This window comes from Bos javanicus, chromosome 12, assembly GCF_032452875.1.
Source record: "Bos javanicus breed banteng chromosome 12, ARS-OSU_banteng_1.0, whole genome shotgun sequence".
In the NCBI taxonomy this organism is placed as follows: Eukaryota; Metazoa; Chordata; class Mammalia; order Artiodactyla; family Bovidae; genus Bos; species Bos javanicus.
Window position 1 is genome coordinate 29,758,868 of NC_083879.1, and position 26,958 is coordinate 29,785,825.

The following is a 26,958-nucleotide window of genomic DNA, read 5'->3' on the forward strand; positions in this document are numbered from 1 at the left end:
AGATCTCACATGCTGTGTGCACTCAGCGAACACTGAGCCTCTCCTAGCACAGAGTCCAGGGTACACAAGGAGTAAGTGCGGCTCCAGCACAGCAGTCCAGCTCAGAAGACAACACGGAGCATTCCGTGTCGAGAGCCAGGCGGGGACGCTGGGGGCCTGGAGGCAGGGAGCCAGGGCAGGGAGAGCTTCTGAGAAGGATGCTCTCTGCGTTTCCTTTAAAACACAGCAGTGGGGCTTCCCTGGTGGTCCCAGTGATTAAGACTCCATGCTTCCACTGCAGGGGGCGAAGGTTCCAGCCCTGCTCAGGGAACTAGGATCCCACAGGCCATGGGATACGGCAAAATATATATATATATACATAAATTAAAAAATAAAACTGAAATGTAGCCGTTTTCTGCAGACGCAGGCACAGAAGGGAGCAGTTGAGTGGCAGAGAAAGAACTGGGTTATCATGGAGCCCTCAGCCCACCTCATCTCTGCAGCAGCCCTGAATGGGTGACTGGGAGGTTTATCAGGCATTTCTGAGAAAAGGATGAAGAGAACAGCCAGTGATGAAGTCAGAGAGAAAGGCAGTGTCAGCCAGGTCAGATCAGGAAGAACCTATATGCCACACAAATAGGCTGCATCTATAGATTCAGTTCAGTTGCTCAGTCGTGTCCGACTCTCTGCAACCCCATGGACTGCAACATGCCAGGCTTCCTGGTCCATCACCAACTCCTGGAGTTTACTCAAAACTCATGTCCATTGAGTCGATGATGCTATCCAACCGTCTCATCCTTTGTCGGGTCTATAGATTAACAGCTTGCAAACTGGGGAAGGGCCCCGGAGTCACTTGGGACCCCAGACAGCAGAGCCTCCCCAGGGGACATGACGAGGGCACAGAGCCCTGGGGACCCCAGGGGGCCCTTTCCCAATGGAGGGAGCAGCGGAGGTTTGCAACAGCAAGTGGAGCACAGGGCACCAGCAAAGATTACAGCTAGAAGTGGCTGCACAGTGAGGCAAGGGACGGACACATAGGGGAGTTACCTGTATAAGGCAAGAGAGGAAGGGGTACCCAGGTGTGCCCAGCCCTATAGCCCTGATACAGTGAGTGACAGATGCCCGCATTCAGCCCCACCCCGATTCCAGACAAGAACCCGGGGAGTCCAGTCTGATTATGTGTTTGTGCCCTCCCAGAGTGGAGTCCCTGTTTCCTTCAGTCCTGTCGTGGGCCTGGAATCAAATTCTGCCGGCCTTCAGAGTCAGACTCCCTGGGGATCCCCAGGCTGGGGAGCCTGGTGTGGAGCCTAGAACCTTCACACAAGCGGAAGAACTTCTCTGGCATTAACGTTCTCCAGTTCGTGGGTCGCCCACCTGGTGGGTATGGGTTTGATTTTACCGTGCTCGCGTTCTTCCACCATCTTGCTGTGGCTTCTCCTTTGTCCTCGGACATGGGGTGTCTTGTTTTGGTGGGTTCCAGTGTCCTGCTGCTGACGGCTGTTCAGCAACTAGCTGTGATTTTGGTTCTCTTGCAGGAGGAAGGAAGCGCACAGCCTTCTACTCCACCATCTTGAACCTAGTCCAGTTTAGTTCTTAAATTCCTGCTGTTCTTTTTCTTTCCAAATGGGGTGTTTTCTTTTTAAAAAAAAATTTATTCTCATTTATCTGGTCTTAGCTGCAGCATGTCTTGTTGCAGCACTCAGGATCTTTAGTTATGGCATGTGAAGTCTTAGTTGCGGCATGTGGGATCTATTTCCCTGACCAACCATCGAACACGCGTGCGTGCTAACTCACTTCAGTCGTGTCCGACTCTTTGCAACCCCATGGACTATAGCCCAACAGGCTCCTCCTCTGTCCGTGGGATTCTCTAGGCAACAATACTGGAGTGGGCTGCCATGACCTCCGCCAGGGGATCTTCCCAACCCAGGGATGGAGCCCAAGTCTCTTATGTCCCTGCATTGGCAGGCGGGTTGTTTACCACTAGCACCATCTGGGAAGCCCAGTTGAACTTCAGGCCCCCACATTGGGAGGGCAGAGTCCTAGCCACTGGACCAGCAGGGAAGTCTGTCCTGCCGTTCTTTGTATCAGACCAAGAAATACTTCCTGATATACATCCTAAGCTCTGCAGACTGCGTTCATCGCATGTTGACCAAGTCCAGACCCCAGGGCTCACCTCGGGAGCCGTCTTCTCTATTCACGTGGCTCAGCCCCCCAACTCTTAAGCTCCCACAGCCTGGTCACTGGAATCAAATAAGATGATTCCATCCCTTTGCTGATACTTCCTGAAACCCACTGTGATCTGCCTTTTGCAAACACTGTCACAACTCAAGACAGACTGTCATTGTCTCTCCTCTAGGAATGAGCAATAAATGGGCAGCACACCAAATGCCTGACAATAATGATGAGTGTGACGGGTGAGAAGGGGCGATAAAGACATCCATCACGGGTGCGGAGAGGACCCAGGCGGTGCTGAAGCGGACAGAGGCTGCGGAGAGCTTCCAAGAAACAGAACCGGAGAGGGCTACACAGGAGGATTAACTCTTCTGTGCAGGTAAAGCAACCCAAGGTTCTTGGAGTCTCATTTCTGAGTATACACCATACCAAACATCACATTACGTGCTAATCTGTAATCTGTCTCGGTCAGAAAGTAACTAGAAACATGGACTTCCACACACTGGCATTTTTCTGATGAGAAATCAATGTGATGTTCTTCAGACAAAAGCTACATGACAAGCAGCCTGTGATGTGAGGCAGAGATACATACACGTGCACACCTACACACGCACACACACACACACGGAGAGTCACACAGTGATGCTGGCCAGAACAATGGTCACTGGTGAATGTACGGACTAGGCACTGGATCAAAAGAGATGAAAAGACCACCCCACCCTTGGAGTCGGTCACCAGGCCCTGTGGACCATGAGACCGCAACGGGGTGTGGATTCTGCTGGGTCAGCTGCTTTAGTAAACCCCAACCCCACTCCGTCCCACCAACTCACATTAAGGGTATGGCAGATAAGCCCTCTGGGTCTTTCTTCAGATGAACAGATACCAAGTCAAGTATTACCAGCTCTGCCATGTACAGCTGCTAGAAGGCAGATTCACCTGCTTGGGGAGCTTCCCAGGTACGCTGAAAACTCACACTCTAGACCAGCACCACCATTCACTTAAGAACCACCTACGGGCTCCCCTGGTGGTTCAGTGGTTAAGAATCCACCTGCCAAAAAAAAAAAAGAATCCACCTGCCAGTGCAGAGGATACAGCTTTGATCCCTGACCCAGGAAGATCCCACAAGCTGCGGTGCAACTAAGCCCACACACCACAACTACTGAGCCTGTGCTCCAAAGCCCGGGAGCCACGGCTACTGAGCCCACGTGCTGCAACTACGGAAGCCCACACACCCTAGAGCCCACGCGCCACAAGAGAGCAGCCCCCGCAGCTACACTAGAGAAAGCCCAGGCGCGACAATGAAGACCCGGTGTGGCCTAAACTAAATAAATCAATCTGAAAAAAAACATTTGCTACAGGAGGCCCAGCAGTTTCCACACACAAAAAAAAAAAAAAAAACCACGGAGGGGATATATGTATACCTATGGCCGATTCATGTTGAGGTTTGACAGAAAACAAAATTCTGTAAAGCGGGTATTCTTCAATAAAAAAGTAAATTAATTTAAAAAAAAAAAAAAACACAGACAAATGCCCAAACCCACCAGGGTTGGCTGCAGAGGTAAAATCTCTATTTTAATCTCCTGAGGAGTGGCTGACCACGCAGGGTATTGTCGTGTTGTCATGTAGGGAAGACAAGCAGCGCATCACTGTGGCTTCTTAAACACGGCTACTCTCAAGACCCCGAGACTCTAGCCCGCACCCCTGTGGTCCCTGTACACCTGGGCCCCAGCACAGCCCATCCTACCCCCGCCACCCAGCAGGGCCACTACCACCTTCCAGACTCCTCAGAATCCAGGCCCAGGCAACGAGGACCTTACGAAGGAAAGTGTGTCCCTTTCCCCTCGTCCAAGGTTCACCTCCCGAGTCTCCATCACCTGTCCTGGGATGACCCATAACGACCAAGTACACACGCTTGGGGAAGAGACCCAACATACAGAGGCCAGCCTTGCCCTCCCGTCATCACCTAGAGCCTGTTTCCCAAAACTGAAGCCAGAAAAAAAAACACAACAAACTCACGGTCACAACCCTGACAATGCTCACGATACATGGGGGAGAAAGATGGGTTTATAAGGCAGTGAGTGCAGACTGGGAGCTGGTGGGACTGAGAGACACGTGCAGCGTCTGCAGAGAAGCCAAGAGCCGCCTCCGCCAGAGGATTTGACAGAAGACGTGGTCACCACGCTGACCCGCAGGGGACAGGCTGCCTTCAGGTCAGCAGTGGTGCCCCGGCTCCAGGCAGAGGGGACATGAAAAAGGCCACAGCTGACCCTTCCTCCCACTAAGTGTGCGTGCGCCCCTGAGAACAGACTCTGTCTCCATTACCGCTGTACTCCTTACAGCAGCCCCCCAGCACGGAAGTCTCTCTTTACCAGCAGCTCAATACACTGAGGCTGAGGGAAATAAATCCAGCTCATGAATTATTACTTCCAATATGTTCATCTGAAATGTGTTCTCGTGTCTTCGTGACGGTAAACACTGGGCTGAGCAAGAGACGAAGTATTTGGCCAACAATATTTATCACATAAATAAAATCAGAAAGAAAAATTCACTTCACTGAAATGTAATTTACAAGAAATAGCCCCTGGATATCAACTCTTAAGTTAAAAAAAAAAGAAATCGTTACTCACCTATGTCATTTTTCTTTGATATATCACTTTTCTCCAAATTCTGTATTTTAAATAAAAGAGAAAAAGATCAATCTCGTCACATTAACAAAAAACAAAAACAGCAATACATGAAATAAACATGTATGGTACATATTAACATCTGGGGGTAAGACATGGAAAATGAGAGCTTGGAAGTGCTCCTTAAAGAAACAGACAAAAATTAAGGCAGGAAAAGCAGCAACAATATATTTCTGCATCAGAACAGAAGACTCCTATGGGGCCGTTCATCTCCTACGTGATGGTGGGCAAGTCACCGAATTGAGCTGAGGCTCTTTCTTCTCGTGTAAAATGGTTCACAATGTTCCTGGGAGATATCGTTTTAAACCCTGAAACATGGTAAGAATTACATACGCGTCAGGACTGTACCCATTCTGACTGTGTGTTCCTTGGGAAGACGGGCTCTACCAAACACCATATTTATCATCTGGGGGGCTCAGACATGCGCCCATCAGCAATGTCACCACTGTATTCTCTCCTACCTGAGAAACAGCCCTGGGGGGAGGGGGTCCACCTGGGGCTCACAAGATTTCCTGAGCACGGAAGGGGCTCTCAGAGCTGCAGAGCTTCAAACACAGAAACGTGGATGTGGGCACATGAGCACAGATGTACCTGATCCTGATCAAACCAGCTCCTCAAAGACTCCTCCACAAAGCGCAGAGTGTCAGCAGCTAAATCTGCCATCTTCACTGTCTCCTCTGGCAGAAGGAATTCTCCCTCTAATTGCCCCTTTCCATTTTCAACCACCACACGCTATAATTATGACAATTGGACGGTGGCAAATATCCTTCCACTTCCCTCACGACTGCAACAAGAAATGCAGTCGTGAGCCGTTATCAACAAAACATCAGCAGCTTACAAGCCAAGATACTGCCACCGAGACACGTCCTCTCAGGATGCAGGAGGGACTGTAACAGCAGACGGGGGAGCAGCCACCTTCGGCAGCGTTTTCTGAAATTCTCTGTGTCTCAGGAGTAGAAATAACAGTGAGTGGAGAAGAACCTCAGAGTTATGTACTGATCTGCTTGCCCCACCTCGGGGTCAAGTGACACTTGACCTAACGATGATAAAACACATACTTTTCAGAAGAGCCGCTAAGAAGACTGGAAGGCTCAACCACTTCCCTAAATGTGCTCAACCAGGGCCAGGCTAGCATCCTAGGTCGGCACATGTGGACTCACTACCTCTCTGGCCAGGAGCGCGGCCTGAGCCTGGGGACGGAGCCCTCGGCTTCCCCTTGGCCAGGCTGCCTCCTCCTTGCCAGGCCACGCCTTTGGCTGCTAGACACGGATTATATAAAACTGGAAATTTCAGATCCAAAAGTAGCACTGGAATGGATAAAGAAACTGTGGCCTCTTGGTACAATGGAATATTAATCAGCCTTAAAAAAGGAGAGAATTCTAGGACTTTCTTGGTGGTCCAGTGGTTAAGAATCCACCTGCCACTGCAGGGGACACAGGTTCGATCCCTGGGTGGAGAACTAACATCCCACATGCCACATGGCAACTAAACTTGTGCACCACAACAAAGAGCCCACAGATCCCGAGTGCCGCAACTAAGACCCGAAACAGCCAAATAAATAAGTAGATTTTTTTTTAAAAGGAAGGGAATTCTGACACATGCTACAATATGGATGAACCTAAGGACATGATGCTAAGTGAAATAAGCCAGTCATAAAAAGATAGAGACTGTATGACACCACCTACGTGAGGTACCTAGAGCTATTAAATTCAGAGATGGAAAACGGGGTGGTGGAGGGGCAGGGGCCAGGAGGGGATGCAGAGCTGTGGCTTCATGGGAGGAAAGTTTCAGTTCTGCAGGATGAAGAGAGTTCTGGAGACTGCTTGCACAACAGTAGGAACATACTTAGCCCTACTGAACTGTGCACTTAAAAATGGCTAAAATGGTAAATTTTATGTGTCTTCTACTACAATTTTCTAAAAATAGCATGGGAGATGATCCAATCCAACATTCCCCTTCTGCAGATAAAACAAAAGAGGCTCGGAAAAGGTACAGGATTGGCACAACATCTAACAGCCATTCTAGCCACAGGCCAGGACTGAAGGTCTTTGGCCCCTTTCCAGCGTTCCTTCCTTACACCTTCCAGTAATACATGCCCAATCCTCCCCCAGAGGCACTGTTCAGAAAACATGCATCATGAGATGGAAACACACTTTGAGAGTAAGCTAAAAGATATGCAGAGTACATCATGCGAAATGCTGCACTGAATGAAGCACAAGTGGGAACAGAGATTGCAGGAAGACATATCAATAACCTCAGATATGCAGATGACGCCACCCTAATGACAGAAAGCGAACAGGAACTAAAGAACCTCTCGATGAAGGTGAAAGAGGAGAGTGAAAAAGTTGGCTTAAAACTCAATATTCAGAAAACTAAGATCATGGCATCTGGTTCCATCACTTCATGGCAAATAGATGGGGAAACAATGGAAATAGTGACAGACTTTATTTTCTTGGGCTTCAAAATCACAGCAGATGGTGACTGCAGCCACGAAATTAGACGCCTGCTCCTTGGAAGAAAAGTTATGACCAACCTAGACAGCATATTAAAAAGCAGAGACACTACTTTGCCGACAAAGGACCGTATAATTAAAGCTATGGTTTTTCCAGTAGTCATGTATGGATGTGAGAGTTGGACCATAAAGACAGCTGAGCACAGAAGACTTGATGCTTTTGAACTGTGGTGTTGGAGAAGACTCTTGAGAGTCCCTTGGACTGCAAGGAGATCCAACTAGTGAATCCTAAAGGAAATCAGTCCTGAATATTCATTGGAAGGACTGATGCTAAAGCTCCAATATTTTGGCCACCTGATGCATAGAGCTGACTCATTAGAAAAGACCCTGATGCTGGGAAAGATTGAAGACAGGAGAAGGGGATGACAGAGAACAAGATGGTTGGATGGCATCACCGACTCGACAGACATGAGTTTGAGCAAGCTCCGGGAGTTGGTGACGGACAGGGAAACCTGGCGTGCTGCAGTCCATGGGGTCTCTAAGAGTCAGACATGACTGAGTGGCTGAACAGCAACAGCAAAAGTATTAATAATACCTACAACAAAAGCCACCTTTACCGGAAGTTGAACATAAAAAGTATCCTGAACTCAATGATTCCAGCCAAGCTGGAACAGGAGCTAGACTTTCTGCCAGATGCCTTGGCAAAACCAAAGAAAATCAACTGAAATGCCACAGCTTCCTGTTATTAAGCACTGCAGCTCTGACTGCTGGATACAATAGGTAGGAAATGACTGACCATTTCAAACGGCTCAATTTGTAAACTGTAAAAATAAAATATCCAAGAATCGCCTGATTTAAGTGAACTGAAATGGAACCAAAATGGTCTTCATTAATTTCCCCTTTGAGAAAGAAAATTGGAGTAAATGAACTAATTGACAGAACATTTAAATTCTGTCTCCAGCTTTCCTTGTGAAAAGGCTTAGTTCTTCCTAAGAAGAAACACATGGTTTATTTTATTATCTCTTCTGCTGTGTGTTTCTAACACCATCAGTATCCATCAAAACGTGCTCACTATCAAAAGTTCTCTAGGTCAACGGAACTGCTACTCAGACAGGAAAGATATCTGCTACCAGGACACGCACCCCACAGACAGCTCCTACCCTAGCCAGAAAAACACAGATCTAAGACAACCTTCAGTGCAGCTTTTATCTTTAAAACACAAGAGATTTGAACACTTGCAATCCATATATGTGATGCTTAGTTTATAAATCCTTCATTAAAAGAAGATTAAAAAAAAAAAGCCTCATAAGAATTTGCTATGAAATCTTTTAAGTAAAGAATTAAACTGGCATCTTCAGCTTGATCACAACCGCCCACCCACCCCTGTGTGGAAATTTCTTGAAAGGTTGCATGGGGCCTTTCTTGCTGTCACAGCAGGTAAACGTGTAAATAGGGACAGGCACTGCTCTCAGTGGCAGACACACAACATAATCTTCAATCTGCCTTTGTGAGGGCAGTCCTGTTTCAGATGAGGGAACTGGACATGGGTGTGTCCACCGGGGGCCAGGGTGGGAGAAGGACCGTGAACCACAGCAGTCTGGCTCCAGAGCCTGGCTCCACGCCTATGTCCCACAGGGCCCAGTGTCACAGGCCAGCACAGGATGGAAGGCAGGTCGAAGTCACCCTCAGAGCTTGACTGAGGCCATGCATAGCATGAGCTGGGAAGGGCAGGCTCCACGGAAAGCCGAGGTGGGCCAGAATTCAGCAGAGCCAGGGCCCGGGGAGCCAGGAGATGCACCTGGGCCAGAGGGCAGGCCCCGGCCGGGACAGCAGGGTGACGGCTGCCTCAGGATTCCTGTGAGGAGCCTCCTGACACCAACCAGGGAAGCTGAGTGACTTGGGGAAGGCCCCCAGCTCTGAGCAGGACTGGCCTGGTTCTAGGGAACCAGGGCCCTTGACTACAATGAGCAGTGGGGTGAGCAGGAAGGAGGGCGGCCTTCTGGGCCACAATGACGGCTCCCAGGTGTGCTGAGGGTGATACGCCAAGGACACCCCAGTGAGCATGATTACTGTCAAGGGCCTTAAGTCCTGTCTCGGGTTCATCTACAGACAGACTTCAGACAACCTTGGACAAATCGATTCTCCTCCGTCTCCCAGCCTTGGCATGGGCTACAGTAGACATTTCATCACTGCCTCTCCTCAGGGGATTAATGGCTTTTTGGCTCCGTAGCCAAGCACAGATGGGGTTAATGACACTTTTCAAGGACTTTAATACCTTTGCATGAAAAAAATGACACTAAGATATAGGACTTACCTTATCTCTACTTATATTCATATATGTATTTAAGGCCAAAAATATATGTATTTCCTCTTTTGGAAAGATGAGTAAAAACCTATATTTGAAAGTATGTGCTATAATTCCTAAATCTATTATACAAAATTTTAATTCCCTATTAATAACCCTTAAATTCATAATGAGCTTCATTATAGCCAAACAAACACGTGACAATGCACAGGACAACGTAATACAAAATTACAGCATGAAAAATTCACGGAGTCTGCAAGTGGATTCTGACCTCACCTTTTAATACTCAAGTGACCTCAATCAACTCACTTCTCTAAGCAAGTATTTTCTCTGCTCTGTATGTGAGTATCTGCTTTGCTTAGCAATAACACGACCACTGAGAAAAGCAAACCAAATTAAACGTCTGAAATGCTTTATTAACCATAAAGAATCATAAAACCATAAGGAATTATTATCCTCATTTCCCTTGTGTGGGAACCCCATGGTATAGTTAGAACAGATCACACTCTGTTGGTAAAAGAAACATTCTATTTAAAAACACTTTTATACTAATTGTGGGGCAAAAAAGAGAGTCAACTGAGCCTTAATTAATGCAACAAAAACAACTCATATTTTAAAAAATATTCTCTTTCTCAAATGCTAAACTGATCTAATGCAACCCCAAATGGCAAAAGTTAGATGCAGTTCTTGAATGCAACCAGTGATGGGAGAGGAGCAGCTCTGAGATTTGGAAAAATGCTGTTCCCCCACCATGGGTCCCCCACGTCTTCATTTCAGGTTCTGACTCTACAAGGAGCCTGGTGGTCACCTTTGGGGTCTCAGCCAGTCCCCAAGATGCCCTTCCACATAATGTCACCTCAAGGTGAGGAGCACTCAGGGACTTGTGACCCCGACACAGTACACGTTTCATAGGCTGGGAAAACTAGGTCCAAGATTAAGTCCATGGGGTCTCAAAGAGTTAGACACGACTGGGCCACTGAACAACAACCTAAGACGTGGAAAGACCAGAAAAAATCTACAGTATCCAAGTTAAGACTTCTAAAATGTCTAGCTCCATATCCGAACACCTTTTTTCTTAAGATAAAATTTAAAACCAAGTGGATCTGCCTTAATAAAGGTTTTTTTTTTTTTAAGCAAGACTATCTGTGAGTTGCTGCTGTGGATTCAAAAACCAATGTTGACCAACATTTCATTAATTAATTGAAAGATGAAATCATTATAGCTCCCATTAAAGAAAAGACAGACAAATCTCAGACAGCAAGAATAGATTTGGTTTTAGAATTAGTACCTTAGACTGTCTGGCCTCTTTCTTCACATCTTCAGAAACCAAAGCAAAAGCTAGGGGGGGAGGGAGAAATAAGAAACATTTGTACATTAAAATCAGCAATTAAGATTCATTCTCATATTCAACAGTTTTGCTTAAAGTGGAAAAAAAAATTATACTTTAACAGAATAAATTTTGCTCGTTTTAAAAGCAGCTGCATTGCTGCAAACTAGTACCGAAGGCTGCCTTTCTCCAGACCTAAGAGCATCCACTGGTGTGAAGTCAACAGGCTCAGGTTCCCAGCGAAGGAAACACTACATCTAAAGAGGATACCATTTGTATCTGTAGCTATAAACCACAAGACAGAGGCATACAGAGTACAACTTCCTAGAAACCTGAATTCTGGTGCCTTCCAAAGCAAAGGGGAATTGCTGAGATTCCACCAGGAAGAAGTGCAAATTCCCACTCTCACATCCCTGTCAGAGCCCAGCGGGCAGCGGAGCGAAATCTGGGGCAAGCTGTCCGCCTCCGTGGATTCGGGTCAGTGCGGTGGTACAGAGGCTCCTCCAGGCACGTGGGGAGAGTTACCAGAACCCGGCTAAAGCCATGGCGCCAGGGGAGAGAGAGGAAGTAGAATCATTCCCCATTTAGAATGACCTTGAGTCGGAGCCCATATAGACAAAGATATCCCCAGAGACATATCTAGGCTCTACATTAAAATAATAATAATAATCTGACAGTAACACATGGGAAATAGGAAGTAAAATAATAAACCAGTCAGGAAGGTTAACCAGACAAAACCATAATACCTTAACTTTACAGTGCGTTTCTCCTGAAAAGCTAAGAGGAAGCATTTCAGAGTCTGCTTTCTCCAATTAGCGTTCCCAAGAGAAAACAATGCTGTGGCGCAGGAAGGTAGGAAGGGATGGCCAGACAATTCCAGGGAACAACAGAGCAGTGCAAGGCGCGTGGGGGTGGGCAGGACAGGATTCTAGGTAACGGAGAAGACCCTGCTCAGAAGCAGGAGACAGGACCACCCATCCTGATGCTTGGAATCCTCCCACCCCAGTCCCAGACACCCACTGCCTCAAATCTAAAACATATTCACACTCGGAAGCAAATGACTAACATGGTTTAATCACTTCCACTTCCAGGATGACATTTCAGAAGGCAGGTAAAATCCAGATGAACCTCTCTGTGGGCACTGAGATCCCAGGTAGCACTGTACGAGGCTCTGGAGAGTGCAGTGTCCCCCGACCCCGACACCCCTTCCCCACCCTTCACTCTGCTTTATTCTTCTCCAGAGCGCTTACCACCACTGACACCGTCTATAGCTATTTGTTTATTGCTTGTCTTCTATGTTAGTTTAATGTAAGCTTCATGAAGGCAAGAATGTGGTTTTATGTACTATTTGCCCCCTACGACAGGGGCAGCACACGGAAGAAAGTCAATAAATATTTATCGAATGAAAGTCTTCCCGAACCATCATTCAAGGGCTGTCTCCTTACACTGACATTGCCAACCCCGGAGAACAAAGGACTTCAGTGCCCCCACTGAATTCATGGTCACTAAGATCGATGCCTAATTCACTTTTTACACACACACACCCCCCAAGACAAATGCAAAGCCCAAATCATTCACAAAGTTCTAAGAAGGGAGGAGAGATTTAACATCAAACACCATTTACATTCTGCTTCTGGGTATTTAATATTTCGGTTTTGTTTTACTTATCTCTAAACTAGCAAACACATTTAAAACCCTCAAGAAGATCCCAAAAATAGATTAATAAACATCTTACAGGGAGGTTGCAACACATCAACACCCCTCAGCATCACAGAATTCTAGAAAATGAAACAGTGTGTCAACCTATGGGATGTAAAAACTGTGGTCGATCTAATACAGGACTCTTGAGCCTCAAAAATCCATCTCCCCCAACCCTGTGCATGGCATGCTAAGTTGCTTCAGTCATGTCCAACTGTAGCCCATCAGGCTTGTCTGTCCATGGGATTTCCCAGGCAAGAATACTGGAGTGGGTTGACATGCCCTCCTCCAAGGAATCTTCCGGACTCTCCTGTGGCTCCTGCTTTGCAGAGGGATTCCTTACCATGCAGCAACCAGGGGAAGCCCTCCCCCAACCTCATGGATGCCTAATTCCGAGCACAGACAGTCAAAGCTCTCTGGATTAGAATTTCCTTTTATCAAGAAAAAATAACCTTCCCAATGTAACAAATTCAGTGACTCCTCAGCTAATAAGCAGGGTTAGTCTTAACCTCATTTTTCTGCCAAGGCCAGGTGGCCTTATGAAAAAGAAGAGTGTGTCAACACAAAAGCCCTTGCCCTTCAGAACAGACTCTGTACTGAAGAAAAAGTGTCTTTAGTATGCATTGGTTCTAAATACTACTAACACATCACCTTTCATCAACAAGCAGCTAATGTTAGCTGACAGTGTTACTGTATAAAGTAAGAATTACCTTCAGGAAAGATGCTCCCCATAAATCAAGTGAATTCCACAAATCCTCCTTGTCTTTATGGAATAAAAACACCATACTTTTATTCAGCAAGGCTTAACTGAGGGAAGGGTAAACTAGATTTTAATTCTCTGCAAAAAATATACTGGCTTCCCAGGTGGCTTAGGTGGTAAAGACTCCACCTGCTAATTCAGGAGACGCGGTTCAATCCCTGGGCCGTGAAGATCCCCTGGAGGAGGGCATAGCAACCCACTCCAGTATTCTTGCCTGGAGAATCTCATGGACAGAGGAGCCTGGTGGGCTACAGTCTATGGAGTCCCAAAGAACTGGAGATGACTCGGCCACTAAATGACAACAAAAAGTTAAAATACCCTTTAAAAACAAGTAACAAAACTTATTTCTCTCCATCACTCTATGAAATTAAAAACTCCTTTTTCCCATGACAGAAATAAATTATATAATACTTAAAGCAATAACATAAGAAATGCAGTTACTTGCACGCATAAGAGCAAATCAGAACATGGCAAGATAATCCCCGTTAGATGAATATTAAGAAAAACACTAGTTGGTTTTATCTTTGCATTTCCATAATCTAAATAAAGCAAATCATCAAGGAACCAAATGCATTTTGAAGGCACAGGATACGCTATCTCATTAACAAATCCAAATATAAAATAATGAATCACTGACAGAATTCCTACCAACTTCCCTGTTGGCTCAGATGGTAAAGAATCTGCCTGCAACGCAGGAGACCTGGGTTCAATCCCTAGTCCAGGAAGATCCCCTGAGAAGGGAATGGCAACCCACTCCAGTATTCTTACCTGGGAAATCCCATGGACACAGGAATCCATGGGTCACAAAGAGTAGGACACAACTCAGCGACTAACACCTTACCAACAAAATCCCAGCTTTTGCAGTTTGTGGAAATGCAGGAAAAAACGGTGCTGACAGAGGAGAAAGTGAGAAAAATTAGCGAGTGAGGTAAGAAATTATCTGTCACCTTCGACAACCGTAACAAGAATACAGAGTGGGACTCTCCCACAGCAGGAGGGAGGCAGAGACCCCAGCAAGGAGGGGTGGCTGCCAGGGGCTCAGTGTTTGCTGTTTGGCTTCATACTAATTTCCAGATTCAGTGGGGGGAAAAAATATTCTTGAAAGCTTGGTCTTAATGCACACTTGGAGAAATATTCTAAAAGGTAAATCATGCTCTTCTATGCCAAGCGGCTGTTTAAAAAGTAATTTTCCCTTTTCTATCTTCAACATGCATTCCTGTAACTGCTACAGGGAACTATATTTAAAGTGCAAATCAGGGCAGGCAATAGAAATAAGACCTTTCTCATGATAACTTTAGATAATTCAAGCCAACGAATGTGTGTGAGCACATCTACCCCGAGAGATACATCAAATTTTACAGCGATCCCGGGCCTGAGATTTATAGGCTAGCCTCGGCCCTAGAGTGTGAGAAACAGGAGAGGAATTAATTGCGATGAATTTAAGCAACACTAATCAACTGTCTTCCGTCCATCCCCCCAGGGGAGGGAGGAAGCAGGATCAGCCCAGGCAAGAGAAGACCCCTGAGCCTCCCGTCTCTGCTTTGTTCCTGTACCCAACTCACCCTCCCAAACTCTCCCTGTAACCTTTATCACAGAAACCAAATTAAATACCAAACATGGAAAGCACCAAGAGGCTAAGTGGCCCCCTCAGAGGAGAGCTGCCAGGATGGGAGACCTGTGGGATGGGCAGAAAGGGTTTAGCGAAGGTTCAGCAGGACTGAAGGCTCAGGAGGTGTCCGTGGAGGAAATAAACGAGCACCATGGGACCAGGCGGTCCTGGGCCCCCACCCCAGCTGTCTGGGACAGAGCCCACCCCTGGTGCCCCCAGGCTCAGGGCTTCCCCTGGTCCGTTCTCTGCTGTGACCTACTTCACATAACAGGATTCAGTGGCAAACCCCGCCCCAGGCAGCCCCGGCTCCCTAGGGCTTCCAGGTTTAATTCCAGCTCCTCCGAAGGGGCCTGGACTCCGGGATGCAAGGCCTGCAGCCAATTTAACTGGTTCCCCGACCTGCTTTGAAGATAATCCCTGGCAGCAGACGGAAGAGAAACAAAGGCGTCTGCCCAAGCACCTGCATTCCTCACGCTCCTCTCACAAAGCCACTGTCTCCAGGGTTGCGGACGTGGGGGCGGGGGACACCCCACATGGAGCGCCGGTGACTGTGCGGGGCTGAGGACAGAAGGGCAGAATCAAGGCAGCTGAAGAGCCCATGGGTGAGGCCACGCAACACACCACACGGGCTCAGAATGGGGCCTGCCTGGCACGTGCTGGGGGCTCTGGGTGTGAGCAGCCACTGTCAGTATCTTTATTAATGTATGCTTTCGCGTGTTCAACAGAAAATCAAAGAGGGGCTGCCTGAGTTAAGCATAAAGCTAGGAGCTGGGTGACGATGACAAAGCAGCGGCTCCCCAAGGAGGTCTAACCCCACAGACAAGTCCTGTGTCAACTGCCAAGGGCAGATGGGCGCGCTCTGACGGCACCGCCGCCCAGGGAGCCCCTGAGAAGGAGGGAGGGCAAAGCACCAAGCAGGGCAGCAGAGGCTCCAAGCACAAGAGAAGGAGGCCTGGAAACAGGCTTCTGCACACAAAGCACATCCAACCGTCCAGGGCGCCCAGAGCATTGGCACCTGGGGGGCGGGGAGGAGTGACCTGGGCATGGACACCTTGGCGGGGGCCAGGGTGGGGGTGTTGTGTGACTGGGGCCAGGGGTGAGGCTGGAATGGCAGGGCCATATCCTGAAAGGGGTCAGTCCGGTCTTACTCTGAGTGCCACCGAAAGCTTTCTGAGGCTTTTGAGAAGGGGGATGCCATGCTGAAAGCTGTGCCTGAGACCAGTTTCCAGAGACAGCGTGTGGGTTGGGCTGTGGAGAGACAAACACACACACACCAGCCAGAAGGGAGCTGGAGCCAGACTTTGAGAGCTAAGGGACCTAATGAAGGTGAGGCGACTCCTGGGCACAGCAGGTGGGGAGCCAGAGTCGTGCTGAGGTGTTGAAGCAGCAGCATCTCCAGGTCTGGAGACGGACCCCACAAGTGGATGAGGGCAGGGAAGGGCCGACGGGGAGACGAGCACAGATGACTCCAGGTTTCGGATCCAAGCGACAGGGTAAGCCTGGGACGCCATTCAGATGCTACGGGATAAAGGACAGCGAGCAGACTGTGGGAAAACTCAATGTGGTTCCCCGTTTCCCGAGCTGCTACAGGGGAGTCAAGTGGCAACACCCCCATCGTGGCCTGGTCCCCAGTGTGCAGAGGCGCATTCAGTGTCTCCGCGGCGTGGTGGAACCATAGCCACAAACCTGGGTGCTCAAGATGGGAGCAGGGGAACCCCAACATCTCAGGGACTAACTGCCAAGGAGACAGAAAGGCGTGGCCAGGCAGAGAGAAGGCAGGCGTGTGAGGTGTTTTCTGAGCCCTCTCCTTAAGGGCACCTGAGAAGGACGGACAGAAGAGCTAGCGACTTTTGCTCAGGGACCAAATATAAACAGCAAACTCTTGGGAAAAGAGATCCCCTGCTTTGGGGACGACACCAGCGCCATTCCAACACCACGGTGGGTAGAGAACATTCAGGGTCAGGAACCTCTTCGCTGTGTTCCATGGGATTCCCAATCTTTTCAAAGGATGCAGCCAGTTGGGAGAAGTCAGGAGAGGCAAGGCTCCCCCATGGCAGGGAGCACACAGACCCCACTTTCCTCCTGCCTGAGCCCCCCGCTGCCCACACTGGATCTCACTCCATCTGAAACACGTTCCCTTGTTTCCTCACAGAAATCAGTGGGAAATGGAGTCTGGAACACAGACTTTCCCTCACTCGGCAGCGACATTTGCCAGGACCAATATACTCCGCATGCCAGAGGGTTAGCATATGTACAGGAAGGACAATAAACAGAGGGGGGAAAAGAGAAAAAGGAAAGAATTATATATTTTAGGAAGGAAAAGATCTCTTGCTTCTTTGATTCATATCTCATTTAAACAGATGATATGAAAACCCATATGCCACTCAGGATCTGAAAAGAAGCAAACTCCAACTCAAACAGAGTTTGGCGACGAAGTCATAAGCAGGGTCCACAGGCGGAGTCGTGGGTGAGGGCAGAAGAACCCTGTGCACACACCCCACCCCCAGAACACCCGGAAGGGGTCCGGGAGAGCTAACATGCAAACACAGGAAGTCAGAGCTCCGTCTAACTCCCTTTACACTGCTGGAGAACATTCAGCAGTCAACTGCCAGGCTCGTTTAATGCCTGACTTCTACTATCTTAGTTTTGAAATATAAAATGTGGGTCCCAGGGCTTCCTGGTGGCTCAGTGGTAAAGAATCCACCGGCCAATGCAGGAGACACAGGTTCAATCCCTGATCCGGGAAGATCCCACATACAGAGCAGCTAAGCCCAAGGGCCACAACTACCGAGCCTGTGCTCTGAAGCCGGGGAGCGGTCACAAGAGAAGCCACCGCAATGAGAAGCCCGTGCACTGCAACAACGAGGAGCCCCCAACCAGAGAAAAGCCTGTGTGGCAACGAAGACCCAGCACAGCCACACAAAACAAGTGGGTCCCCAAAAGCATACCGGTCAGTGTCGCTGAATCCATGGTACCCACAGTCTGAGACGTTCCAGGAACTCATCTATAGTCCAAAAACCTTTGATCCAACAGCCCACTACTTCAGGTTTTGAGACTCACGCTCCAGGTACTAGAGTCCCTTCAGTAGCATCTATAAATCTGCCAAACAATACTGGAACCAGAGGAAGACTTCTGAGTTCCAATTCTGGGGTTTCTCATTCCCTTCCCAAGAAGGCAGAGCCCCTGAATGCCAAGTATCAGGCCTCACCTCCACACTCTGCTTTCCCCATAACAGCTCCTTACTGCACCTTAAAAGACAAAGCAACCAGCAATCACCTTTACATTCTACAGATGTGCACGGGAACCACCAGTGACAGTCCCAGTTCAGACCTGGGGGCCAGGGTGGTCTCAACAGGGCTCTGCAACGTGCCAGCAGACACAACTCACCTGGCGCCCTGTTAAAGACACAGATCCCCGGGGCCCTGTCTTAGCTCTCCTGAACCAGCAAAAGCTGGAGCTGGAACCCAGAAATCTGCATTTTAACAAAGGAGACTCTTTAAAACCCTGAAGTGTTCCCACGTGTGCTGAAGTCTGACACCCACTCAAAGCAACAGAACGCCTGTCTTTTTTTATTTTTCCCTTCCCCCAACTGGGTTTGGCCATTTATCTTCCTTTGCTTCCTTCATTTCATAAATGACAAACAAGCTCCTGCCTATCCACCCTCGAGGATCTGGAGAAGATAAATTCAGTGTGATGTGTAAAGAGCCTTGAGCTTCTTATGGGAAGCAATGATGTAAACCAAAACATATCACCTTGTAAGATCATAAAATATTCCTTTAGGAGTGAAAGTAAGTTGTATCCTAGGAGAGACTGGCACTGCTCTAGTTGAGATGCATTCAAATCGTATTTGATGATACTTTAACTCATTTGTTTTGGTTAAACCTGCTGCTCTACATCAGATCAGCTTTACAGATAAAGCCTGTTGGCTTCTCCAATTTTATTACACAGACATTATTAGTATTAATAAATGTTTAAATAAGTTTATGTTGTCAATCAAGGCTCTCTTCTTTTAAAAAAAAAAAAGAAAGAAATGAACTCAAATTTCCCCTTAAATCTCTCTGGTGCAGACCTCTCCTCTGAGGTCCAGACCCTCAGTGGATCTCACTGCTACTGGACATGGTAACTGAGCATCTCACAGGCATCCCAAACTCAACCTGTCCAAACAGAACTCATCTTCGCCTCCCCCTAAAATTAAAAGCAAACTTTAGAAAACCGTCTGGATACTTCATGCCACCGAACTGTACATTTAAAAATGGTTCAAATGATTCATTTTATGCTATATATATATTTAACTACAATAAAACAATTTTTCCCTTTGACCACATCTGGTCCTTCTCCATCAGATCCTGTATCAGTAAACAGCTCTGCTCTCCACCTACACTCAGAGCGGGAGCCTGTGACTCATCCTTGGCCCTCCTCTCGGCCCACTTGACCAGTCAACCACCGCACCTCTGACTCTTAATCAGCTCTCGCCAGGTTGACTCTGGTAGCCTCCTCACTCGTCCCCCACGTCCACACCAGCCCCCGCCCATCCCTGCTCTACAGAACCACCAGCTTGAGTTTCTTAACACGTTAAGTCAAATCACATCACTCCCTATGACAGCCCTGCAACAGCTCCCCACCACTCTAAGGACCGAGTCCAAAATCTCCACGCTGGTCTGCAAGGCCCCCATGGACCTTCCAGCCCACTCCCCTGTCCAGTCCCGCCCTTTCTCCACCAGCTTCCTCCAGCCAGAGCCTTGTCCTGGCCCCCTCCATCCTCCCCATGGTAGCTGAGCTCTGCTTCCCCTTCAGGTCTGAGATCCAAGGCCCTGCCTTGAGAAACGTCAGGGCTTCTCAGCCTGGTGTTATTGCCCGTTTGGACCGGAAAGCTGATTCTTTGAGGGGGGAAGGGGATGTCCCATGGCACTATGGGTTGCTCAGCAGTGCCCCTGCCAAACCACCCCCTGTGACAGTCCTGAAATCTCTCCGTATGGACAAGGATTCCCTGAGGGGGCAAGATGACCGCCCCCACCCCCACTCCCCATCGAGAACCTCAGCTCCAGATTTCCAGTAAAGCCTCATCAGTTCCTGGTGGCCCAGCAGTAAAGAATCCGCCTGCAATGCACGAGACACAAGAGATGTGGGTTTGATCCCTGGGTGGGGAAGATCCCCTGGAGGAGGGCATGGCAACCCACTCCAATATTCTTGCCTGGAGAATCCCACGGACAGAGGAGTCTGGAGGGCTACACTCCATGGGGTCACAAAGAGTCGGACACGACTGAGCGACGGAACAATGTCCCTGAAACACCTGTCACAGTGCCCTGGATGCCACCACAGCACTGGGCAGACCACGGTCCTGCCCCTGGTGCTCCTGTTCAGTGTCACCTTCCCTTTCGAGACTGCAAGCCCCATGAGGGTAGAGACAGGCTATATCAGGTTCTTCCTGCAACAACCCCAGTGTCTGGCGCATACTACATGCTCAACACCTTCTGAACAGATGAAGAAACTCTGAGTTTGGTTTTTCCCTTTAATACTATGTAAAACTTACTAACATGTTCTGGTAATTCAAATCAGCCCTTACCTGGTTTCTCTGGAAGCAGCTTAGTGATCAGACCTCTGAGACGTGGCCTTAAGGGAGACTCAGTCAAGAGGTCTAATGAATCCCTGACACCTACTGTGACTTCTCCTTTATACTGGGAAAGGTGTGTGTGTGCGCGCTCAGCCCCTCAGTTGTGTCCAACTCTGTGCGACCCTGTGGACTGTAGTCCCCCTCCAGGCTCCTCTGTCCATGGGATTTCCCAGGCAAGAATACTGGAGTGGGTTGACATGTCCCTCTCCAGGGGATCTTCCCGACCCAGGGATCAAACCCAGGTCTTCTGTATTGGCAGGCAGGTTCCTTACCATCTGGGCCACCAGGGAAGCCCTTGGTACTGCCTCAAGGAACTAAAAATCTGTAACATCTGTTCAGTTCAGTTTAGTCGCTCAGTCGTGTCTGACTCTTTGCAACCCCATGAATTGCAGCACACCAGGCCTCCCTGTCCATCACTAACTCCCAGAGTTCACTCAAACTCACGTCCATCGAGTCAGTGATGCCATCCAGCCATCTCATCCTGTCGTCCCCTTCTCCTCCTGCCCCCAATCTCTCCCAGCATCAGGGTCTTTTCCAATGAGTCAACTCTTCGCATGAGGTGGCCAAAGTACTGGAGTTTCAGCTTTAGCATCATTCCTTCCAAAGAAATCCCAGGACCAGATGGATCTCCTTGCAGTCCAAGGGACTCTCAAGAGTCTCCTCCAACACCACAGTTCAAAAGCATCAATTCTTCAGCACTCAGCTTTCTTCACAGTCCAACTCTCACATCCATACATGACCACAGGAAAAACCATTGACTAGACTAGACGGACCTTTGTTGGCAAAGTAATGTCTCTGCTTTTTAATAGGCTGTCTAGGTTGGTCATAACTTTCCTTCCAAGCAGTAAGCATCTTTTAATTTCACGGCTGCAATCACCATCGGCAGTGATTTTGGAGCCCCCCAAAATAAAGTCTGACACTGTTTCCACTGTTTCCCCATCTATTTCCCATGAAGTGATGGGACCAGATGCCATGATCTTCGTTTTCTGAATGTTGAGCTTTAAGCCAACTTTTTCACTCTCCTCTTTCACTTTCATCAAGAGGCTTTTTAGTTCCTCTTCACTTTCTGCCATAAGGATGGTGTCATCTGCATATCTGAGGTTATTTCTCCCAGCCATCTTGATTCCAGCTTGTGCTTCTTCCAGCCCAGCGTTTCTCATGATGTACTCTGCATATAAGTTAAATAAGCCGGGTGACAAAATATAGCTTTGACATACTCCTTTTCCTATTTGGAACCAGTCTGTTGTTCCATGTCCAGTTCTAACTGTTGCTTCCTGACCTGCATGTAGGTTTCTCAAGTAACATCTGTAAACTATTATAAATAATGTTTCTAATGAAAAGCAAAAAAAGCTGGCCCCTAATGGTCCAAATGAGGTCAATAATTATGACTTAAGTACCAGGCCCACAGTGTTTCCCTCAGAAACACTGAACACAAGGGTCAGGACATCTCCTCCCCTCCTCTACCCACATTTGACACAGCTGCTCTTCCTCCCTCTGCTTCCACTCCCTCATCCCAAGAGCCTGAATACTGGCTACAGGCAAACTCCTGGATCAAGCTGGTGACCAAGGGGGCCACACCAGCTTGGTGTCCAACAACAAAGAATCCACCCAGACAGTTAAAATCTGTGCCGGTAATATCTGAGTAATGCTGAAGAAATAAGAGAAGGGCTTAAAAATCCAAAACAGAAGAGCACAAAGCAACCTGGAGCCAGGTGTGACTCTTGGGGTCCTAACGTGTCTGATTCGCTGACATGAAAAGAATCCAAGCAAGACCTGGCTCAGAGTGGAAAATCATCCCTGATTTTGGCAGGTGCTAAGAAATATAATCGTGATTCAGTAGAAACAGGGATAAGAAAGACAAATGCTACTATCTATTATCATTGGTTCAAATAAGCTTCTTCACAGATGTATAAATTACAATTAGGTTTGGCTGCATGTAGGTAAAAAAAAAACCCAACAACTGAGGCTTAAACAAGACAGATTGTTATCTCATGCAATACATGTGTGGAAATAGGCAACGGTGGGCTGGCACAGTGCTCCACATCTACCTGGCACCCAGGTGGTACCATCCTTTCTGCTCCATCATTGTAACTACCAGTTCTGTCTTCAAGGTCACCTCATGGTCACTAGATGGCCACCGCAGCTCCAGCCATCAGATTCACATAACAGGCAACAAGGAGGAGGAAACGGCAGAAGGCCTGCACCACTGCCGGGTCAGTCACTTTTAATAAACTTTACCAAGAGACGCACTCAGAACTCCCTGCAGACAGCTCACTGGCGACCCCTGTCTGCAAGGGCCGCTGAAGATGTCTTTCCACCAGACACACTGCTGCCGCCACCGCTCCTCCACCCTTCCCCTTACCCCTGTATTATTAGTGTGCTCAGTTCAGTGGCTCAGTCGTGCCTGACTCTTTGCAACCCCATGAATCGCAGCACGGCAGGCTTCCTGTCCATCACCAACTCCTGGAGCTTGCTCAAACTCGTGTCCATCGAGTCAGTGATGCCATCCAACCAGCTCATCCTCTGTCGTCCCCTTCTCCCGCCTTCAATCTTTGCCAGCATCAGGGTCTTTTCCAATGAGTCAGTTCTTCTCATCAAGTGGCCAAAGTACTGGAGTTTCAGCTTCAGCATCAGTCCTTCCAATGAATATTCAGGACTGATTTCCTTTAGAATTGACTGGTTTGACCTCCTTGGAGTCCAAGGGACTCTCAAGAGTCTTCTCCAACATCACAGTTCAAAGGCATCAAATCTTCAGCGCTCAGCTTTCTTTATGGTTCAACTCTCACATCCATACATGACTACCGGAAAAACCATAGCTTTGACTAGACAGACCTTTGTCGGCAAGGGCTGCTAGGGCTGCCATAATAGAAACTATGGGGGGTGGGGTGGGCAAGGGCTTAAACAACAGAAACTTATTTCTCACACTTCTGGTGGCCAGAAGTCCAAGACCATGGAGACAGCAGTGTTGGTTTCTGCTGAGACCTCTGTCCTTGGCTTGAAGCTGGATGAGCTCTCCCCGTGTCCACATACAGCCTTTTCTCTGTGGGCATTTCTGGAGTCTCTACCTCTTAGAGTCCTACTAGATTAGCCCCACCCTTATGACCTCCTATAACCTTGTTGTGCTGTTGTTTAGTCACTAAGTCCTGTCCCACTGTTTTGTGAACGCATAGACTGTAGCACACCAGGCTCCTCTGTCCATGGGATTCTCCAGGGAAAAATACTGGAGTGGGCTGCCATTCCCTTCTCCATGGGAATCTGCCCGACCCAGGAAGAAACCCTGATCTCCTGCCTAGGAAGGCGGATTCTTTACAACAGAGCCACTTTAATTACCTCCTTAAAGGCACATCTCCAAATACAGTCATATTGAGGATCAATGCTTCAATATATGTATTTGAAGGACAAAACTCAGTCTGTAACACTGCTGATTATCTAAGACAGTGGTCACCAACTGTTTGGTACCAGGGACCAGTTTTGTAGAGACAATTTTTCCCTGGCGGGGGGTCGGGGGGGATGATTTTAGCTTCACCAGGTATTTATCTCCTGCTGTGCAGCCTAGTACCAGCCCCTGGCCTGGGGCCTGGGGACCCCTAAGAGGTTTTTTGAATCAGGAAAAAACTAAGGGTTTGGGGGATAGTGGATAGACTCTGCCACAAGAAAACCAGTTGACACTGTAAGATATGGCAAAGTTCTAGTATTTTATCAAGTCTATGCCTCCCGTTTTATAGGAAAAAAACCGAGACTCAAAGCAAGGAGAAACCACATAGTGGCTGACCCAGAGGCATGAATAAATCTTCTGAGTCTGGTCTTGGCTCTGGACTTTAGAACTGAAGTTGCAGTGACTTTTGTCTGTATAACCATCTGGGTTTAAAATAAATGTTCTTGTTGACTTCTCTGAAAGCTTAAATGAATACACTATGCTTGTGTGAGAACTAAAGTATACACAGTCAAGTCCACTAATCAGGGAATATTTCAGGTATTTTTATACTGTCTGAATTGTTCTCATGCCTTGGAAGCCTATCATGTTCTCTATTTCAACAAGAGTCCAAGAACCCTGATTTCAAGACATATGAAGGCTGGGTACCACACCTTTCTATTTCTCCCTGTCCTTCCACAACATCAAAGCAGAACGCAGTAAAAGGAACTCGTGATTTACTTCAGATTTGGAAGAACACAGCTTCCTGTCTATACCGACCATGAAATCCCCTTCACAAAACCAAATGTTTCACAGGGACCTTTTAATAGGTCTTATATCTTATTTATTGTGCTTATCTGACAATTTCACAAGGCTAAAACATATCTTTTAAGAACGTGTGGACATTTTAGTTCATTCTGAATGTCGGGTAATATATTATCGAGTGCAGACATTCCCTTTCCTGCAGTGAAAAACAGATCCACAGAGCAACACAAGTGTGCACTTCAGCCCCTATAGTGAATATATTACACACAAATATTACATTCCCAGTACAGCAGTTACAAAGTGCAGAGCTATAAATAGAACGCCAATTTCAGCTCCCACCCACCCCATTTGGTGAGGTGCAAAACGTCAAGGCAGCAGGCCAACTGATGCAGCCGGGAGTCTCATCGTCCCTCCAACCTCCCCTCCTCTCCGGGCGCCCCCACCCCAGCGATGCACTCTTCTGCTAAAGCAGATCCCCGCCAAGTTCAGTAGCGTCCCCACCGCCAATTACAGCCTTCGCAGCCCAAGGTGCCCAAACATTTTTAATTACATTGTTACTTAATCACGCGTGTGAACAATTACCAATTAATTTCACTGGCTTTTCCCACACGTACTGAACTGCTATAGACAGGCCAGGGGCACACAGTCAAGGTCCTCATTCCGAGAGTCTTAAGTCCAAGTGGAAACGGCTGCCAAGGTTCCGGTGGGCTACCGAAACAGCAGTGCACGATGACGATACGTCTTTTCCGAAATCGCACCATTCTGCCATTTCTAAAAATCTGAAATCACTGCCTCTTAACAGGCTGGAAACAAAAAGTCTGAGATGACAACAACCCCAAGAACGCTAATAGGAATATTTTTCCTCCAAGGTTTCAAACTTGAACACACCTCAACCATGAAAGTCAATTGCAATGATTTTTTTTTAACTTTTATCACATTATTTTATGGGGGGGGGGGGGGCATGCTCTTGCGAGGAGCACGGAAGAAAAAATGGGAAGGGGCATTACAGCAGCAGTAGACAAGCACTGTTTGCAGAGTTCTCTAATTCTTCCCCAGGAAGATGCAGGGTTCGGAAGACTCCCTACAGCCTCCCCCGCCCCCCGACCGACACCCAGAGGCCCAGCCGGGGACCCGGTCCTCCCTTCCTGGTCAAGGATCCGGTAGAAGGGGCTGGGACCCGGTGGACACCCCAGCCTAGGGGGCCCGGGCAGTTCCGCGAGAACCCCACAGGGAGCCCCGGGAGAGGTGGGGGGGGCGGTACACCGATGGCAGACCGCGCGGGCCGGGCGGGCGACGCGGGCCAGAGCGCGCGGGAGCCCGGGCCGCAAAGCCGGCCCGCCCGCCTCCAGCCTCCGCCGCCAGAGCGGGGCGCGGAGGGCCGGAGGGACGCGGGCGGAAGGCAAGGGGGCGGGCCCGCGGCCGCCGCTTCCCTCGCTCCAAAGTTTCTCGCAGTTGCACATTCACTCCGCGCTTCCTGTGGGGGTGGGCGCCGCGCCCTCGCGGCCCGGCCGGCCGCCCGCTCCCGGCGGAAGGAAGCGCTGAGACGCGAGTCGAACCGGAGCGGCGGCGGGACCCCAGCGAGCCGAAAGAGGCCGGCCAGGGGCACCCCGCGGTCCCGGGATCCCGGAGAGCCGGGGCCGGCTGGGACGCCGGGAGAGGGCGCTGCCGCCGCAGGCGCGGCGGGGACGGGACGGCGGGGCGCGGGCGCCTGCGGGGCAAGGCAGGGATGGGCCGCCCGGCGTCTCCCCCGGCGCGGACGCGGGGCGCGGGCGGCTGCAGCCGAGGAGCCCACGCCTCTCCAGTGCGCGCCCGGGCCGCTCGCTACTTACCCAGGGAGCAGGTGAGCAGCGAGAGCAGTGCCGGCAGCGCCAGGCGGCGGCCGCGGCGGGCGGGCGGCAGCATCCCGGCGGCGGGGCTGCGCGCCCTATATGGGCGCGGGGACGGGAGACGCGCGGGGAGCAGAGCTGCACCGCTGCCGCCGCCGCCGCCCCTGCCGCCGCGGCTGACCCGTCTCCGCGGCTCCCCTCCTCCCTTCCCCGGCCCCGCGCCGGCTCCGGACGCGCCCTCTGGCGGCCGGTAGCAGGAGCGCCCTTGTGCGCGCTTCAAGCGCCCGCCCGGCTCGTGGCTGTGGCCTGGAGGTCCCCCGGGGCCGGGCTGCCGATAGAGGTGTCCGCCCCTCTGCGG

The 26,958-nt window shown here is 49.2% G+C and overlaps 1 protein-coding gene across 2 annotated transcripts in view; it reads right to left on the reverse strand.

Moving 5' to 3' along the window:
* B3GLCT (beta 3-glucosyltransferase) overlaps positions 1-26,958 on the reverse strand; it is a 120,884-nt gene extending 93,926 nt beyond the window's left edge. Inside the window, exons 1-3 of one of the 2 annotated variants that reach the window (XM_061434833.1) lie at positions 26,604-26,958; positions 10,881-10,930; positions 4,779-4,818 (exon numbers count right to left, since the gene is read on the reverse strand). In XM_061434833.1, coding sequence (XP_061290817.1) covers positions 4,779-4,818; positions 10,881-10,930; positions 26,604-26,676 — 163 coding nt within the window. In that variant the 5' untranslated portion in view covers positions 26,677-26,958. Of the gene's footprint in view, positions 1-4,778; positions 4,819-10,880; positions 10,931-25,388; positions 25,470-26,603 lie in introns of those variants that run through there. The other variant, XM_061434832.1, reaches the window with a different exon arrangement.